Source organism: Bombina bombina, chromosome 7 (assembly GCF_027579735.1).
Source record: "Bombina bombina isolate aBomBom1 chromosome 7, aBomBom1.pri, whole genome shotgun sequence".
In the NCBI taxonomy this organism is placed as follows: domain Eukaryota; kingdom Metazoa; phylum Chordata; class Amphibia; order Anura; family Bombinatoridae; genus Bombina; species Bombina bombina.
Genome location: NC_069505.1, coordinates 222208265 through 222227453, shown reverse-complemented (window position 1 = coordinate 222227453; position 19189 = coordinate 222208265). Strand labels below are relative to the sequence as shown.

Below are 19189 nucleotides of genomic sequence, written 5' to 3'. Positions count from 1 at the left end.
ACCAGTGATTCACCCGAATCCACACCAATTCAGGTTAACGGCCTGGTTGCTGAGGTCTCGAGGTTACAACACTTGAGTGTTTCAGCTCCTGTCATTCAGACACTTCTTCAAGCCCGAAAGGGAACTACATCTAGAGCATACTATTGTATCTGGGACATCTTTTCATCTTGGATGATTTCACATGATATCTCTACAGCGACAATCAAAATATTTAATCTACTAGATTTTCTTCATGATGGTTTTCTTAAAGGCCTCAGCGCTAGAACTCTCAAAGTTCAAATTTCTGCAATATCCGCAATATCTGGTACTAGGTGGGCTCAGGATCCACTGATTATTCAATTCTTTCAATCTCATATCCGTCCATCTATCAAAAAATTAATTCCATCCTGAGACCTGCCTTTGGTTTTAGACTCTCTTCTGGAATCTCCCTTTGAACCTTTACGTGAGATTTCCTTATGGTTTCTAACCTTGAAAACGATCTTTTTAGTAGCCATAACATCGGCTCGCCGAGTATCTGAACTTCAAGCTCTGTCAGTTAAAGACTCTAACATTATATTTCATCAAGACAAAGTAGTACTTCGTACTGTTCCTGAATTTCTGCCGAAAGTGGTGTCTGACTGTATCATTTGGATGTTGTCAGATGTCTTCATATTTATGTCTCAAGGACCCAGGATATTCGTAAGACTGAAAGGTTATTCATTATCCCTAAAGGTCCTCGTCAAGCTGCATCACGAATAACAATTTCTTGTTGGATTGTACAGGCCATTTCAAAGGCCTATAAAGAAAAAAGGGGAACAGGTACCTGAAGGGCTTAAGGCTCATTTGACAAGGGCTGTATCAACTTCTTGGGCGCTTCAAGCCAACGCTTCTCCGAAATAAATCTGTCAAGCCGCAGTATGGAAATCGTATAATACTTTTATTTCACATTATAAGCTGTATGTTCGTTAATCAGCTGATGCTAAGTTTGGCCGAAAGATATTATCCTCTGTTATGGAGTATTTTCGTGTGCTTTGCATTTATTTCCCACCCTTTCTTTTAATATTGCTCTGTATTCTCTCACTGGTAAGTATTACAAGGGGGGCCAAGATAATTGGAAATTAACAACAAATATAAGCAATTTCTATATCTTGGCCCATACCCTGGGTAATAATTACCAGGCTCCTTCCCTTTGTCTGGTTAACCTGTTTTTGCTGGACATAACTAGGAGAAGGAAGGGGTAGTGTCTCTCTAGAGCTTTTATGTAAATGAGGGGAGTGGATAGCCCATCAGGAGAGGGGGTCTCACTGGTAAGTATTACCCATGGTATGGGCCAAGATATAGAAATTGCTCATATTTTGTTGTTAATTTCCAATTATTTAGTTAATAATTGTAAATTTAATTTAGATCTATTTTAATTATTTTAAAGTTAGGGGGTGTTAGGGGTTATTAGTTTAATTTAGGTTGTTGCGATGTGGGGGGCTGGTGGTTTAGGGGTTAATAGGTTTATTTAGTGGTAGTGATGTGGGAGGCCAGAGGTTTAGGGGTTAATAGCTTTTTTTTTAGGTGGCGGCGATATTGGGAGCGGTGGAAGAGGGGTTAATAACTTTAATAAAGTTGCTGCGATGTTGGGGTACAGCGGAATAGGGGTTAATAACTTTAGTACAGTGGCGGCGATATCAGGAGCTGCAGATTAGGTGTTAATAACTGTAGGCAGGCGTCGGCAATGTCGGGGGCAGCAGATTAGGGGTGTTTAGACTCAGGGTTTATGTTAGGGTGTTAGGTTTAAACTGTAGTTTCTTTTTCCCCATAGACATCAATGGGGCTGCGCTACAGAGCTTTTGTTTCCGCAATCCCAGGTGTTAGACTTTTTTTTTGCCGGCTCTCCCTATTGATGTCTATGGGGAAAGCGTGCACGAGCACGTCAAAACACAGCTGCTTTTGTGTGTGGTATGGAGCTCAATGCAGCCATATCGCGCGCACAAGCTGTTTTTTTTAAAAAAACTTGTAATGGCAGCGCTATAGGGAATTAAATAACGCCACTTTTGTGGCGTTCTTTACTTTCCCTATAGCGTTTAAAACTCGTAATCTAGGTGAATGTGATTAACCCCTAATCCGCCATTTACCCACAACACTATTAACCCCATAAACCGCCCAAACCCCCCCACAACGCTCTGCGCCGCATTCGCTCCAAAGAAGATGTCCCTGCGCTGGATGAAGATGGAGCCGCCTGGAAGAAGACCTTCACCGCTGGACTTCAGGAATGGTGAGTACCTATTTCGGGGTTAGAGTTAGTTTTTTTTTTGGGGGGGGGGGTGTTTTTTTTTTTTTTTAAGATTAGGGTTTTTTTTATTTAATGGGCAGCAAAAGAGCTGAATGCCCATACAAACTACCCTTAAGGGGCAATGGGTAGCTTAGGTTTTTTAGAGTTAGGTTTTTTTATTTTGGGGGGTTGGGTGGGTGGGGGTTTTACTTTTAGGGGGTAATTTGTAATTTTTAACAGTAAAAGAGCTATTTGCTTTAGGGCAATGCTCTACAAAAGACCCTTTTAATGGCTATTGGTAGTTTAGTGTTAGATTAGGGGGTGCTTTAATTTTGGGGTGGCTTTTTATTTTTATAGGGGTATTAGATTAGGTTTAAAAAAATTATCTTGGATAATTTTGTTTATTTTTTTCTGTAATTTTAGATTTTTTTTAATATTAAATTTTATTATTTTAATTTAATCTTAGTTTTTTATGTAATGTTAGTTTTTTTTATTATACATTAGGATTTTTTTATTTTGGTACTTTTTAATTTATTAGTAAGGTAGTTTTTTTATTTTATGTAATTGGGTTCACTTAGGGGGTGTTAGGTTAGGGGGCTTAGTGATTAGATTAATACTTTGCGTTGTGGGGGGAGGCAGTTTAGGGATTAATTAGGTAGATTGTGTTGTGGGGGGTTTGTGGTATAGGGGTTAATACTTTAATTAGGTTATTTGTGTTGTGGGTGGGCTCTGCGTGCCGTCAAACTAATCCACCTGAGCTGCATCCACGTGGATTCTGAAAATGGCAGGGTGCTGAGATCCCTTGCCCCCCCCAAGAGGAACCTCACTCAACAACAATAGATTGCCCTCTGGGCAGGCTTAACGCCTAGTATAACAAATACAAAAGAAAAATAATTTATTAAAGTGACAGTCTAGACCCAATACATAATTTTGATTACTTATTGTTACATCTGACAGAAGTATCCTGCAAGTAGCGCCAAATCAATAAACTTGTAATAAGTACACAATACGTTTAAGTTTTCATCGTTTATTAGGAGACAAAAATGGCTGCCAAGCTCTGCCCACCTATTGCGTACATATTTTGATTTGTTAAGTTTCTCCAATCACAATCGATTCAAATAAGTTTTCCTTCTCGCACACGCTGATTTGTGCATGTGCAATTTTAAATAGTTAACTGAAAAATATTAAACATGCACTAAACTTACATACAAGAAAATAGCTAGCTGGATAAGATGAAAGCTGTGGGCGGAGCTTGGTGGCCATTTTCAGCTGCTAACAAACAATCATTATTTAAAAATTGAATGTTCTGCTTAAAAGCTTATAGATGTGGCACCCGTTGCAAATGCGTGTCTGGTGTGTAACAATAAGTAATAAAGAATAAATATTGGGTCTAGACTGTCCCTTTAAGCCCTATGACATCAAATTAAACCAATCAGTATGGTGGTAGTCTTGAGGCAATTTACCAGTACCAACTTGAGTACTCACTCCAGCCCTGCAATAGGGATTTTTAATGTATTGTATTTATCTAAAAATGTTTTTTACAAAAATATCTCACACTGTCATCCAGCAAATCAAAGACTATAACACACACAACTGATTCAATTTGCCAAAGCCATTAATCATAACCTAATAATGCACAATTCATTGATACAAATCTGTTTAAAATTGCTAATTTTATTACTGGTAGAAATAGTTTGTGGAAACACTGCCTAAGTATTGCAAACGAGGCGGTGGTGACAGTAATGAAAGTGGAGAAACGGTTTTGGCACAGACTGTGTACAATAAATAACAAATGTGTTTGTAATATACCAAAAAATATATATATGAACATAATTTGCACATGTGAAATCCATTATTTTCTCAGACAATATTAATTAATTTATCTTAATTTCCTTCATTGATTCGAGCGATGATCTGACTTTCAGAAAATGCCACTGTAACCCTTATTTACTATGTCAAAATTTAGTTCATAAAGGTACGTCAGGGTTCCTTAATTGTTGTTTTTTTTTTCTTTTCAAAACAAAATTCAATAATGCGACATAGCATGAAAGTGCTAGCTTAAAAATATATATAACAAAAATTGAGGGGTGGGATTTTCATACAAAATTAAACATGTTTTTTTATGGATAAAACAAGTCATCTGGGGAAAAAATATTAAAAATTAAAAAAATATATGTAACATCTACAGAATTTATGCTCATTGCATATCTATATAGTGGAAAACTAAATGAAAAATTGTATTTTATCTGAGTACATTATCTGAGGAAAAACAATGTCATCAGGTTTTCTTAATGTGTGGAACTGATCAACATGATTTCAAGCTCCCTGATATTATGATTAAATACAAAATCCCAGTCTTACATAATCAATTTTTTTCCAGCCTATGTGGCTCAACCGGCAACCTTCAATGTGATTTTAATATAAATATATGAGACCACTCCCCTTCATTTCACTGTCCAGAACCCCTCCCCTCTTTTACAACAATATAATTTAAGTTAAATGTTATTAGAGGAGCTTCGTTAAATAAAACACACCACTATTCCAAGGACCACTTGTGATTAATCAACACAAGGAAAATCAATTAGAAAAAATCTGTTTTTAAGGCATCAACTACATAGTATTAAGGCATCAATCATATTAAAACATATCAATTTTGTTGTGGGAATGCACTTAAAATGGAAGTGCTAAATTTGGTAAAATATTTGTGGCTGTGCAATTACTTTGCACAAGTAAGGCTAATTAATACTAATTAATATATAAAAGTGGCTTTTTAGCACATATTTAAATATCCTTATATCAGTGTTTTTCAACCAGTGTGCCGTGGCACACTAGTGTGCCGTGAGAGATCCTCAGGTGTGCCACGGCAGACTGACAACAGTGTGACATATTTTTTAAACTTTGCTTGTTTTTTACTCCCAGTGCAGGGGTAGTTTGTAGGAGGCATGGAATAACAGCACAATACATACAGTATGTGTGTGTTTGTGTGTATGTGTATATATATATATATGCTGTATTAGGCTACAATGTGTGATTTTTTTTAAATTTTGGGATGGTGGTGTGCCACAGGATTTTTTTATGTAAAAAAGTGTGCCACGGCAAAAAAAAGGTTAAAAATCACTGCCTTATATCATATATTTGGTCAGAAAAAAAATACTGAAAACTGTTGCATATTATTGTTTCATGCAGCAATGTGAAAGCCATCTTACTCTAAGGCTAATCTAATCATCAAACATTGTATATAAATGTTATAATTATTGTTGTATGCTTATAATAGGGATTATGACATCTATGGAATAGTATTTTTGTGACGCTTCCTGCATAAGATTTGTAGCCCATGTGTCAAACCTGAGCCTTAGAAATGAAGTGAAAATAGTAGTCATTTTAATATTTGTACTGGCCTAGATGTGTTTTTTTTTAAATGCCAAGTATCACAGGTATAAAATGTGGATTGATGGGAAAAAAATTATACATATTAGATTAAAATAGTGTTGCAAAATGATGTGGTGCATGAGTGGTTACATTACTATGGCATCTGAAATGTCTGAGTTATTTGTTTTTATGACTTTTTTTTAGAAAAAGCATGCGTACAAATAGTAAATGTATTATGTAGATATTCTACAATAATACTTAAAATGTGTGGATTTGCCACGGTTAATCTGCTGGGATTTACATCTGAGATCATTTCTAAATATGAATCCTGAGTAAAAGTGAAATATATATATATATATATATATATATATATTGTTGCCTAAATAAAAAAAGAGCATCCCTTCATTACTGAAATACTTAAGCTTTTTTTTTCCTTTTTCTTTCATTCTTTTCTGATTTTTTTTTTCCTTTTTTTGATTGTTTTGGGTCTACCACAGAACTGCAACTCAAAGGAAACAGGAACTTAAAGAGTCATTGCATACCCGGAAAAAAATAACATTTTCAGTAAATTAAAATAGAAAAAAATGGCAGATTATACACAACAGTAAAAGGCATCAGAAATCGATGCATCTGGGATTTTCCAATCATAAAAACTAGAACATTTTTTTATGTCAGTCTTTCAAAGAAAGCATTAGGATTTTTTTTTTTTTTAACCGTCCAAACGTCACAGCACCCATCCAGACCTGTTTAATACAGGTGCAGTTTCATGTTCCAAAGTTTAAAAAAATCCATAATGGCTTGACAAGTCTAAGAACAAACTACAGTTCCACCAATTCACCAGTCTTAATAAAGCTGTGACCATTTTGGTAAGAGAAGTCAGTATTTTTTATGATTGTAGGTACCTTATGGAAAATAAGAACTTTGTATTTAGCAAGGCAGCATTAGAAAATGGTATCTGTATACCAATTAGGGCACAAAGGACTTTGCATCAAGGTGTACAATAATCAAAGTTTGAATATAAAGTTTGTAAATTCCATGTGGTGAAAGTGCATAGAGTTGAAAACTGCTGGGGCAGCGAAAAAATCCTCTCACAGTATTAAGGCCTTTCAATATTACAGTATGAAGTGTCAGTCTTAGGTTAGCACAGTGAGAACTTTGTATCTCGCATTGCACACCATTCCTAAAAACAAAAAACTAAGTTCTCTCAGCATTTTCTTTCCTCTCCAGTTTGTCGTTCTTCTTCTTCATCTGCTTCCTCAATTACCTGAATTTCATCAGACTGAGGTAACGAGGAGTTCTCATTTTGTTGCTTGTTAGTCTCTGCTTTAGTTTTCTCTTCCTCGTCCATCATTTTCTTCCAAACTTTATGATTCTCCCGAAGGTGGTGCGTCAACTGGCAGAACATTCGTCTTCTTCCTTTTCTTCTCTGCGGCTCTGCAACATTAAAATTTACAATATTAAACAAGAAAAGCTAATATATATCCAACCAAAATCCAGCTACTGGAACAGGCATTTAAATAAAATGTGAATGAAATGGTGGAAGATTTAAAATGGTTATTTTGCATCTGTTGCAGAGGAAATATTATTCAGTAGGGTGAGGTACAAACAACATCTTAAATTATCACCATTTCAGAACTGACATTCTAAATAGTGCTGCATTTTGACCATATCTTGATATTTAGCATGTGGTCTAAAAAAAAACAGAGAGAATGAGGTCAATTTGCTAATAGAACATTTTTTCAATCAAATGCGCTCTCTGAATCATGACTTCTTTTGTGAGATATTGTCTGTATTTCTATCTATCACAATCATATATATTATTACACCAAAAGAGAAGTTAATCTTATTTAATATTTAAGAGGGAGAAATAAACCAAAGGTTTCTGGGAAGCTTTTGACCAATATATACCAAAAAAATACAGAATGTTGTCACAAGAACTGTACAGTTTATTCTTTTGATGCATCTGAGCTTTAAAATACTTACTCAGACTCATTTCATCATCCATTTCTTCATCTTCAGAATCTAAATCATCACCATCATCTTCCTCGCTTCCTAATTCCTCCTCATCTTCATCAATCCATTTGCCTGGAAGTAAACCAGCTGCATCGTAAGAATTACACAAGGGACCTACTATATGCGTAATAAATGATTCCTGCAGTTTTGCTAGTTGAGGAGAAGACCGATCCATGAACGGACTGATTGGTAGTCCAAGGCTTGCCTCTTCATCTCCCTACAATGTTTAACATATAATGAAATATCATTTATTTGCTAAAAGGATACAACTTTTGTAAATCATGAATGACAAATTATTATTATTAGTGATATCATTTTTTTAATTTTATTTATTTTAGAAAAACAAAATGTATGGTTACCTGATAAATTATTTTCTTTCCTGGCATGGAGAGACCACAAATCATTCATTACTGTTGGGAATTAACTTCCTGGCCACCAGGAGGAGGCAAATACACCCCAGCCAAAGCATAAATATCGCTTCCACTTCCCATACTACCCCAATCATTCAGCTGAGATGGAAAAAATAGGAGAAATACTGGGGATATAGAGGTGCCTGAAGATAAGCAAAACTACAGACTTAAAAGGAATAGGGCGGGTTCGTGGACTCTCCATGCCAGGAAAGAAAATAATTTATCAGGTAAGGACATTACATCCGAAAGATTAGCTAACCTCTTATGTAATAACACAGAAAGGGCAGAGATCTGTCCCTTGAGAGAACTAGCTGACAAACCTTTCTCCAACCCTTCTTGGAGAAACAAACAAATCTGAGGTACCTTCACCTTATGCCAAGGAAAACCTCAATCCACACACCAGGTGAGGTAGGTAGGCCACACCTTGTGGTACATCCGGCGAGTCACTGGGATACGAGCCTGAATCAAAATATCAATGACTCCATCAGAAAAACCTCTTTTGGTTACAACTAGGCGTTCAATCCCCATGCAGTCAGCCTCAGAGAATCTAAATTTTGGGGGAGAAATGGACTTTAAAGTAGAAGGTCCACTATCAGAGGTAACCTCCACGGGGGAGAAGATGACATCTCTACTAGATCTGAGAACCACGTCCTGCGAGGCCATGACGGAGCAATTAGAATCACCAAAGCCCGTTCCAGTTTGATGTGAGCAATAACTCGGGGAAGGAGAGCAAATGGGGGAAACAGATAAATAAGACTGAACCTCCAAGAAACTGCTAATGTATCCACCAACTCTGCCTGAGGGTCCTTTGATCTCAACCCATATCTGGGCAGCTTGTTTTTGAGGCAAGAGGCCATGAGGTCTATCTCTGGAACCCCCACCTGAGGGTTATGTCGGAGAACACCATCGGGTGGAGGGCCCACTCCCCTGGGTGAAACGTCAGTCTGCTCAGAAAATCTGCTTACCAATTGTCCACTCCCGGAATGTGAATGGCCGAAATGTGACAACTGTGAGATTCTGCCCACTGAAAGATGCAAGAAACCTCTTTCATGGCTAAGGAACTCTTTGTTCCTCCTGGTGATTGATATAAGCCACAGAAGTTATATTGTCCGACTGAATTCTGATATAACGGAATGAATGAAGCTGAGGCCACGCCATCAGAGCATTGAAGATTGCTCTCAATTCCAGAATGTTGATGGGAAGGACTTGTCCGGTGACCAAGATCTCTGAGTCTTCAAGGAACCCCAAACGGCACCCCAGTAGTCACAATCTCCCATGACAGTCTCAGAAAGCATGTGCCTTGAGACAGGAGGTGCTGAGAGAGCCACCAAGAGAAAGATTCTCTTGTGTGGTTGTCCAGGACTAAATGTTAGGATAGATCAGAATGATTGCCGTTCCATTGTCCAAGAATACAAAGTTGTAGAGGTCGCAGATGAAATCGAGCAAAAGGAATAATGTCCATGGTAGCCACCATGAGTCTGATTACTTCCATGCATTGTGCCACCGAAGGGCACTTGGATGCTTTAAGAGATAGACAGGAATCTTGGATCGTCTGAGAACCGTCAGGAAAATTTTCATGAAAACTGAATCTATGATAGTTCCCAGAAAGACAACCCTGGTGTCGGGAACCAGAGAGCTCTTGCCCAGATTTATCTTCCAACCATGGTCCGTGTGAGATCTTGCCAAAGGAAAAGATGGAGCCTGAACCAAGATAGGTCCAGAACAGGATGAAAAGTACCCTCCTTTTTGGGAACCACGAACAGATTTAAGTAAAATACTAGGCCCTGTTCTGAGGGAGCAACCAGGACGATTACACCGATAGATGCTAAATCGTCTACATATTTGAGAAAGGCGGTTCTCCTTAGAGGATTCGAGGAGAGTCTTGACAAAAGGAATCTGCCTCTTGGGAGACAAGACTTGAACCCTATCCTGTACCCCTGGGAAAACACGTCCATGACCCAAGGGTGCAGAATGTTGCGAATCCAAGCATCCTAAAAAAAGGAAAGTCTGCCCCCTACATGATCTGATCCCACATCGGGGGCCGTCACTTCATGCCGATTTATTGTCTGAGGAGGGCTTCTTGAAATGCTTGTTCTTGTTCCAAGACTGGATCGGTTTCCAGGTACCTTTGGACTGATCCGATTTAGAAGTGGCCTGAGACCTCTGTCCCTTGGAAATCTGAAAGGGACGAAAATTACCAGACTATTGGCCCTTAGATCTAGTCTTCTTGTCCTGGGGAAGGAAAGCACCCTCCCCCCCACCCCCCAATCACCGTGGAGATGATAGAATCCAGACCAGGACCAAAAAGAGAGACTTGCCCTTAAAGGGTAATGAAAAGAGTCTAGACTTGGACACCATGTCCGCTGACCAGGACTTTAAACCACAAGGCCCTACGCAACAGGATCTCAAAGCCAGATGTCTTAGCTCTCAAGCGAATAACCTGCATGTTAGCATCACAAATAAAGAAATTGGCCATTTTCAAAGCCTTAATCCGATCCTGAATCTCCTTCAATGGAGTTTCTAACAAAATCAGATAATGAGTCACACCAGTAAGTGGCAGCACCTGCTACCGCCACAATGCATGCAGCCGGTTGCCAAAGATGTCCAAGCTGATTAAAATTTTTCCTTAAGTACCCCTCTAGCTTTTTGTACATGGGGTCTCTAAAAGAGGTACTATCCTCTAGCGGAATAGTAGTGCGCTTGGCCAAGGTGGAAATAACTCTTTCTACCTTTTAAAATGGAACCCCATAACTCTAGGTTCGAGTAAGGGATTGGAAACATCTTCCTAAAGTTAGAGGACGGGGAAAATTGAATCCCAGGTTTCTCCCACTCCTTAGAAATCATGTCCACCATGCGGGCTGGAACTGGAAATACTTCCAGAGCTTTTGGTCTAACATCATATATTCTATCCAACTTAGGTTCCTCAGTCAGCTTAGGATCAGGAACATCCAGAGTAGGCAACACCTCCTTGAGTAACAAAAGAAGGTGTTCAAGTTTGAATCTGAAATTAATTTCCTCAGGTTCTGCTAACTAATACACAATGGAGTCAGAGTCGGAAATCTCTCCCTCAGAGGCTGAAGAGGAATAATTATCCTCAGAATATTGCGAAAGATTGTCCAAATCAGATTCAATATGAGAAGAAAGACCTGTGTCAGATAAAACATTTTTAACTTTTCTCTTCCTCTTACCCGAGACGGGTATGGCGCTTAGTGCAGCAGATTGAAGCTGTTTGGTGAAGTCTTCTGGAAGAAAAACTCCCCCAGAATTAGATTGAGCTGAGCCACAGGGAATTGCATGTGCAATCACTTGAGAGGGGGGCTGAGGAGAAAGATGAGGCATATCTTTAACAACAGTGTCCTGAGAGGTTATGAGCTCTGAGGGGTTAACCCAACTACCAAATCTGTTCCCTAAGAGGTTTACATGGACACATCATAGACCCCAGTCCTATCTTGAAGGGAAATTACCCATTAAAGGAGTCAAAATTAAAATTTCTTCAGAGCACTTTCTTTGCCTACCTCCTAGTCACAGAGGCAAAGAATGACTGGGGTAGTATAGGAAGTGGAAGGGATATTTATGCTTTGGCTGGGGTGTCTTTGCCTCCTCCTGGTGGCCAGGAAGTGAATTCCCAACAGTAATGAATGATTTGTAGACTCTCCATGCCATTGGAAAAAATGAGATACATGTTAACACCAAAACAAATAATATACATAATCAGCACAAGTACTCTTAAATATATTATATTACTCAATGTAGGTTAAAGTAATCCATTATTTACTTCCATTCAACATTATTATACAATGTTATCAAACATTCTGTGTTTTTAAACAATGAAAAAAAAATATTTTTTGTACATGAATGGACTGATTTGTAGTCAAAGGCTTGCCTCTTCATTTCCCTATAATGTTTAACATATTATGAAATATGAATTTATTATTATAATTTATTTGCAAAAAGGATACAACTTTTCATGAATGACGCATTAGTACTAATTTTTTTTATATATTTTATTTACTTTAGAAATGGTAAAACTTGTTTATACCAAAACAAATAATATGCAGGACTAAGCACCGTAAGTGTATTAATGTAGTGATGTATTTGATAGAAAGCATAATTCTGTGTACCATACATAGAGAATTTCTCCATAAAAGAGCTATATGTAAGTATATCCCCAGGATGTTAACAATTTGGCATGAAATTTAAATTGCCAACTATTGGTAGATATTTAGTATTTATATAATCAATATACCTAAGTACTTTGCTCCCCTTTTCCAAACAGTTATTATATTCTTAAATAATAGATGGTTTAAGAAGTTCAGCCTTTGTTGCATGAGGTAAGAAAGTTAACCCCTTAACGACCAAAGACGTTCCTGGCATGTCCTCAGGGGTTTTAAGCCGCTTTCAGGGTATTACAGCGATGCCTCGAGATTGAGGCTTCGTGCAATAAGCTCTGGTAAGCAACCGATGCAGAGAGGGCCACTCTTTGGCCCTCTCTGCATCGGCCAGCAATGGTGCCGATCTGTGGTGGCGTGGGAGGGATAGGAGGAAGGCAGGTGGGTGGCCCATCGCTGGAGGGGGCGGGAGAAGGTGTGAGAGGTCTCGGAGCGGGCATGAGAGGTCTGGGAGCGGGCGTGAGCGAGCGGGAGTGGGTGGGACTGCTACAGCAAAACTTTAGTGAGTGGGAAGGAGGGAGAGGGGGGATAAGTGTTGGAAAAGGGATCGGGTAGGGGGGTGCAGTTACACTACAGAATTTTATTTAATTTTTTTTGTTAAAGCCCAATTTGTAGTAAACTGGGTACTGGCAGAAAGCTGACATTACCTAAGATTGCGGCAAACAAGTAGAGGGGGGAGGGTTAGAGAGCTGTTGGGGGGGGGGGGTCAGGGAGGTTGGGAGCTAAGGGGGATCCTACACTGCAGAAAATATATTACAAAAATTATATATAAAAAAGCCTTTTATTTTAGTACTGGCAGACGTTCTGCCAGTACTTAAGATGGGGGGGGGGGGGAGACAATTGTGGGGTGGGGGAGGGCAGAGAGCTGTTTGGGGGGGATTAGTAAGGGCTCAATGGTGGGATGTGTCAGGTGGGAGGGTACTCTATACACTAAAGCTAAAATTAACCCCTTCACTGCTGGACACAATACAAGTGTGATGCGCAGCTGCAATTAGCGGCCTTCTAATTACCAAAAAGCAATATGAAAGCCATATATGTCTGCTATTTATGAACAAAGGGGATCCCAGAGAAGCATCTACAACTATTTGTGCCATAATTGCACAAGCTGATTGTAATTAATTTCAGTGAGAAAACTAATATTGTGAAAAAGTGAACGATTATTTTTTATTTGATCGCATTTGGCGGTGAAATGGTGGCATGAAATATACTAAAATGGGCCTAGATCAATACTTTGGGTTGTCTACTAAAAATATATATATACATGTGAAGGGTTATTCAGGGATTCCTTACAGATATGAGTGTTACAATGTAACTTTAGCTAATTGTGAAAAATAAAAAAAACGGTATAAAATGTGTGGGTACAGAAAATGAGTAAGAGGAAAATTACAGCTAAACACAAACACAGCAGAAATGCAAAAACAGCCCTGGTCCTTAACGGTAAGAAAATTGAAAAATGGTCTGGTCACTAAGGGGTTAAAGGGACAGGCCATAAAGTATGATCTTAGAGATAACATAAACAAGATGCATGTAAATGATCAGAGTGATCAGAGTGACTGAGAAATAGAAAGCAAATATTATGAGTCAAAAGAAGTCATTCTGTTTCCCAAAAAAACCTAGCATCCAATTCTCAAAAACTCTACAGCTTGGAGTAAAATCATTGTGCTGATTTCACAGAGGAAGAACCATCTGAATTTCCCCAAAAAATATGTTAAATGTGGAGGTCCCAGTGAGATTTGAGCTGCCTCCTACAAAAAGTAATGAGACTCTCTGCTTAGGAAAATCTTACAGGGGAGAGTGAGGTTGACCGGGGGCACCTAGAACTGGTATCAAATCTCAGATTAAAACAAATGTAACTCAAACTGAAATATTTTCGCTTTGAGATGGTAATATAAAATGATATATTGTGCATGTAAAAAGAAGTCTGCAATATATTTTAATTATTTATTTTGTCCCCTTTTCCTGTAATTTCATTCTGAAATTGTGAGTTTTTCAGTTCCTGTTAGAAATGGAAGTGCAGAGCACTGTTATATTCCACACAGCCATTGGCTGCACACTCTAATGGGCTATTTATAACTGTCCCTAATTGGCCACAGCAGAGAAGGTAACCTAAGTTACAACATGGCAGCTACCATTGTCTTATAGCAAAACTTTACACTTATTTTGTCAATATTAAACAGCTAATGAATCTTTAAAAAATACATATTCTCAGAATAATCTTTTCTTTGAATGCATTATTCTAGCTAGCATTTGTTTAGTGTTTAATGTCCCTTTAACTTGAAGTTAAGTATATATTACATGTATAGTGACTGTAAACAACTGATGAGATAAATCAGTAAGACCAGCAGGTGTAAAATGCTTAGATAATAAATGAGGTTTGTAAGATAACTTCCGACACAACCAAGGAGCTCCTTTGTCCCTGCCACTCTCTGATACTACAATGTTCACTTTACATTAGCTCAGGGCTATTTTTTTATTATCTACTAGTCCTGAAGTCCGTTCACACGGGCCATTTTTTGCAGTACATCTGTCCCACCCCATGCTCTCTCTCCCTTCCCCTCTCTGTTGCGCTCTCTCTCTCTCCCCCTCTCTTTTGCTCTCTCTCGCTCCACCTCTCTTTTGCTCTCTCTCCCCCCTCTCTTTTGCTCTCTCTCTCCCCCCTCTCTTTTGCGCTCTCTCCCCTCTCTTTTGTGCTCTCTCTCCCCTCTCTTTTGCGCTCTCTCGCTCCACCTCTCTTTTGCTCTCTCTACCCCCTCTCTTTTGTTCTCTCCCCTCTCTTTTGCTCTCTCCCCCTCCTCTATTTTCTCTCTCCTCCCCCTCTCTTTTGCGCTCTCTCTCTCCCCCTCTCTTTTGCGCCCTTCCCCTCTCTTTTGTGCTCTCTCTCTCCCTCTATTTTGCGCTCTCTCCCCCCTCTCTTTTGCGCTCTTTCTCTCCTCCTTCTCTTTTGCACTCTCTCTCCCCCTCTCTTTTGCGTTCTCTCTAACCCCCCTCTCTTTTGCTCTGTCTCTCTCCCCTCTCTTTTGCTCTCTCTCTCCATCCCTCTCTTTTGCTCTCTCCCCCCTCTCTCTCCCCTCTACCCCCCCTTGCTCTCTCTTCCCCTCTCTTCTTGTGCTCTCTCTCTTCCCCTCTAGTTTGCGCTCTCTCCCACCTCTCTTTTGCGCTCTCTCTCCATCCCTCTCTTTTGCTCTCTCTCCCCTCCCCCCCTTTTACTCTCTCTCCCCCTCTCTATTGCTCTCTCTCCCCCTCTCTTCTTTTGCTCTCTCTTTTCCCCTCTCTTTTGCTCTCTCTTTCCCCCTCTTATTTTCTCTCTCCCCCTCTCTTTTGCTCTCTCTCTCCTCCTCTCTTCCCTCTTTCCCCTCTCTTTTGCTCTTTCCCATCTCTTTTGCTCTCTCCCCCCTCACCTTCCTCTCTCTAGCAACCGCGCCAGCCCCACCCATGCCACGCCCCACCCTGTCACGCCCACTTCCGCCCACCGTGCCGCTGCAGATCAGGTAGACTCTAAGGCCAGGTGTGTTTGTCCTGTGCTGTCTCTACTGCGCATGACAGCTTCGGACAAACACACTTGGCTTTTTATATTATAGGATTAACTTGCATTTTAGCCAATTAGTTTTGTGTCCTGCACAACTCTACGGGAGAGAGCACAATGTTATCTATAAGGCACACATGAACTAGCAGTCTCCTGTTGTAAAAAGCTAATAAAAAAGCATGTGATAAGAGAGTGTCTTTAGTGGCTTAGAAACAGGCAGAAATGTAGAGGTTTAAATCTATAAATCTATTAATATAACGTCTGTTGTACAAAGCTGGGGAATGGGTAGTGAAGGCGTTATCTATCATTTTAAACAATAACAATTTTGGTGTAGACTGTCCCTTTAAGGGTCAGATTACAAGTTATTTAATGCTCCCGCACTAACTTACCTAAAAGTAAGCTTTTTGGGTGCGTCTGGTAGCGCTCATATTACAAGTTAAAAGTAAAATGTTTTTGTAGGTGCGCTAACCCGATGTGCGCAAAAACTTGAAGTTAGAATATCATGTGCACGTATTCCCCAATAGAGGTAAATGGAGCACTTAAACCAGATCGCATATTCTCAAGTGCACTAACCCAACATAGTTAACATTCAAATGTTCTTCACAAAGTAGAATATGTTCTATTTATTCATAAATATATATTTCTACATGTATATGATGGCATTTTGGCCAAAAATATATATATATATTCTCTACTTTGGGAACATGTTTGTTCTATATTGTTGATACTGGCAGAACATTTGATAAAGATGTCATAACGACATCGAAACGTTTTGGATGTACTTGCTTTTTGATATGAATTAAAAGTTATTTTTCACTAAAGATCAGTGAGTGCCTTCTTGCAAACAAGGAGTGTATATATATATATATATATATATATATATATATATATATATATATATATATAGATAGATATATAATTATTTATAGGTATAGATATATATATATATATATATAAAACACCGAAGGGAACTGCACTCTCATACCGGACCGGGTACACATCCCATGACCCTGCAACATGCTCAGCCCTGGGTGCCACTGGCACTCACAGGAAGCTGTGCTGTCCCCAGAGCCACAAGCAGTTAACCCCAGACAGGTCTGGGTGCAAGAACCATAGGGAAAATTACAAAACAAATTAATACAACACACAGAGAAAACCCAAGATTTAAAAGCAAAATGCTTGTGGCTCTGGGGACAGCACAGCTTCCTGTGAGTGCCAGTGGCACCCAGGGCTGAGCATGTTGCAGGGTCATGGGATGTGTACCCGGTCCGGTATGAGAGTGCAGTTCCCTTCCGTGTTTTGTATATGTCTAGGGTGGTTACATATTCCTGTGCACCCTTCCCTTGTTTTCAGTTTGTTTGGATTTGAAAGCATTGTGTGGCTGTTTTAGGGTCTCAGGTATTGGAAAGGACCTTGACGTGGTGCCTGAGCTTGTCCCATTTGGCCAGATGCGGTGACTAACCTTTCCATTTTTGCTTTTAAATCTTAGCTGAGAGCTTGTGAGTGAGTGCTGGGTTTTCTCTGTGTGTTGTATATATATATATATATATATATATATATATATATATATATATATATATATATATATATATGAGTATCTATTTATACATACATAGAACATGTTCTGCTATGTGAAGAACATTGGAATGTGAAATATTTACAGTTTAACACTTTATTAAATATGAATATTGCATAAATATGCTTATACATGTTTTTATCTACTTAACTGCAAAGGGCTCCAATGAACATATATATATATAAATAAGTCTATATCTGTGTACATACGTATTTATGTGTTTATATGTGTATATATGTCTGTAAATACGTAAGTACACATATAAACACACACACACAATTTTTATTAGATGGTGGTGTTATGAGTGTAACGCTACTTTGTAATGTTTTTTTTTTTTCGTGACACTGTTTCAAGAAACAGTTAACCAGAGCAGTAATTATTGTAGTGTAATTCGCGATTGCACTCAAGCGATCACATATACTTGTAATACAAGTGGTAAAACTGAAGTGCGCAAACACTTGCAATAAAACCCTTTTCGCTTGCGCATAACTATTAACACTCCACTCGTAATCTGGCCCTTAATGAAACAATAGAAAGTAAAACATTTAAATATAAGAAAATGTAAAGGACAAAACCTGAAATCTATGATCAATTAAAATACAAAGCAAAATATGTAACTGCAACAAAACTCTCAAGTCATACAGTTCTGAGTTGTACTGTTATTGTCATGTAGAGGTAAAGCAAACTTTGTCTTTCTTGTGAGGGCTCTCGCAGTGCTGACAGATCTTTCTTTCATGTAAGTGGCAAGAGTCCATGAGCTAGTGACGTATGGGGGATATACATTCCTACCAGGAGGGACAAAGTTTCCCAAACCTCAAAATGCCTATAAATACACCCCTCACCACACCCACAATTCAGTTTTACAAACTTTGCCTCCTATGGAGGTAGTGAAGTAAGTTTGTGCTTGATTTTTATGATTTCTTCTATGATAAGTGCTTCTATGCATTCTGAAGCCCAATTCCTCTCAGAGTAAAGTGTTTGTCAGAGGGACGTGAAGAGAGTATCGCCTGTTGATTTTTATGGTTTCACTCATGGGAAATCTTTTCAAGGGTTCTCTGTTATCGGTCGTAGGGATTCATTTCCTACCTTCCTTTTTTAGATGGAGGATATACTCTTATATACCATTACCTCTACTGATAGTTTTCAGTACTGGTTTGGCTATCTGCTATATGTGGATGGGTGTCTTTCGGTAAGTATGTATCTTTATTTAAGACACTCTCAGCTATAGTTTGGAGCTTTATGTATTAATATAAAGTTTTAAATATATGTGTTTACTTATATTTGCCATGAGTCTGGTCTATGTGTATTTCCCTTTGCAGTCTAACAGTTTCAGTATGAGAATCATGTTTTAGGAAATTATTTTTTTAAATTTTCTTACCTGGGGTTTAGTCTTTTTTTCCAATTTGACTTGTTTTTTCTTAAATTTCGTGGGCAAATCTAGGCTCGTGAGGGCGCAAAATGCTGTTATTTATCGCGTAATTTTTTGCGTGAATTTTTTTGCGCAAATTTGCATCTATAGTGTTGCAAGTGTTGTTATTTCCTGCGTCTTTATTGACGTTAGTTTGTTTGGTGCGAAGTTGCGCTTGTTATGACGCGAGTTGCATCATTTCCGGATGTTGCTGTTTTTCATTTTGCGTTGTGCGTCATACTTGGCGCCAAATATTTTTTGGTTATATTATCCCACTTCCTTTATGCTCCCTGTTCTCTTTACATTCTAGAGGGCTATGCTGTTTGCTTTTCTGCTTATTTAGTATATGCATTTTTTCCCATTCCTGAAACTGCTATATGAGGAAATTGGATATTTTGTTTAAATGTTATTTTTTCTTTTACATTTTGCAAGATGTCTCAGTCTGATCTTGTCTCAGAAGCTACTGTAGGAACCATGCTGCC

The 19189-nt window shown here is 38.7% G+C and overlaps 1 protein-coding gene across 2 annotated transcripts in view; it reads right to left on the bottom strand.

The window, feature by feature from the left end:
• Window positions 1-3893: 3893 nt before the first annotated feature.
• The window catches only part of PDE3B (phosphodiesterase 3B), a 569714-nt gene continuing 554418 nt past the window's right edge, over window positions 3894-19189 (bottom strand). For both annotated transcript variants that reach the window (XM_053720621.1, XM_053720622.1), the window contains exons 15-16: window positions 7592-7838; window positions 3894-7042 (exon numbers count right to left, since the gene is read on the bottom strand). In XM_053720621.1, the coding sequence (XP_053576596.1) occupies window positions 6813-7042; window positions 7592-7838 (477 nt within the window). In that variant the 3' untranslated portion in view covers window positions 3894-6812. The remainder of the gene's footprint in view (window positions 7043-7591; window positions 7839-19189) is intronic.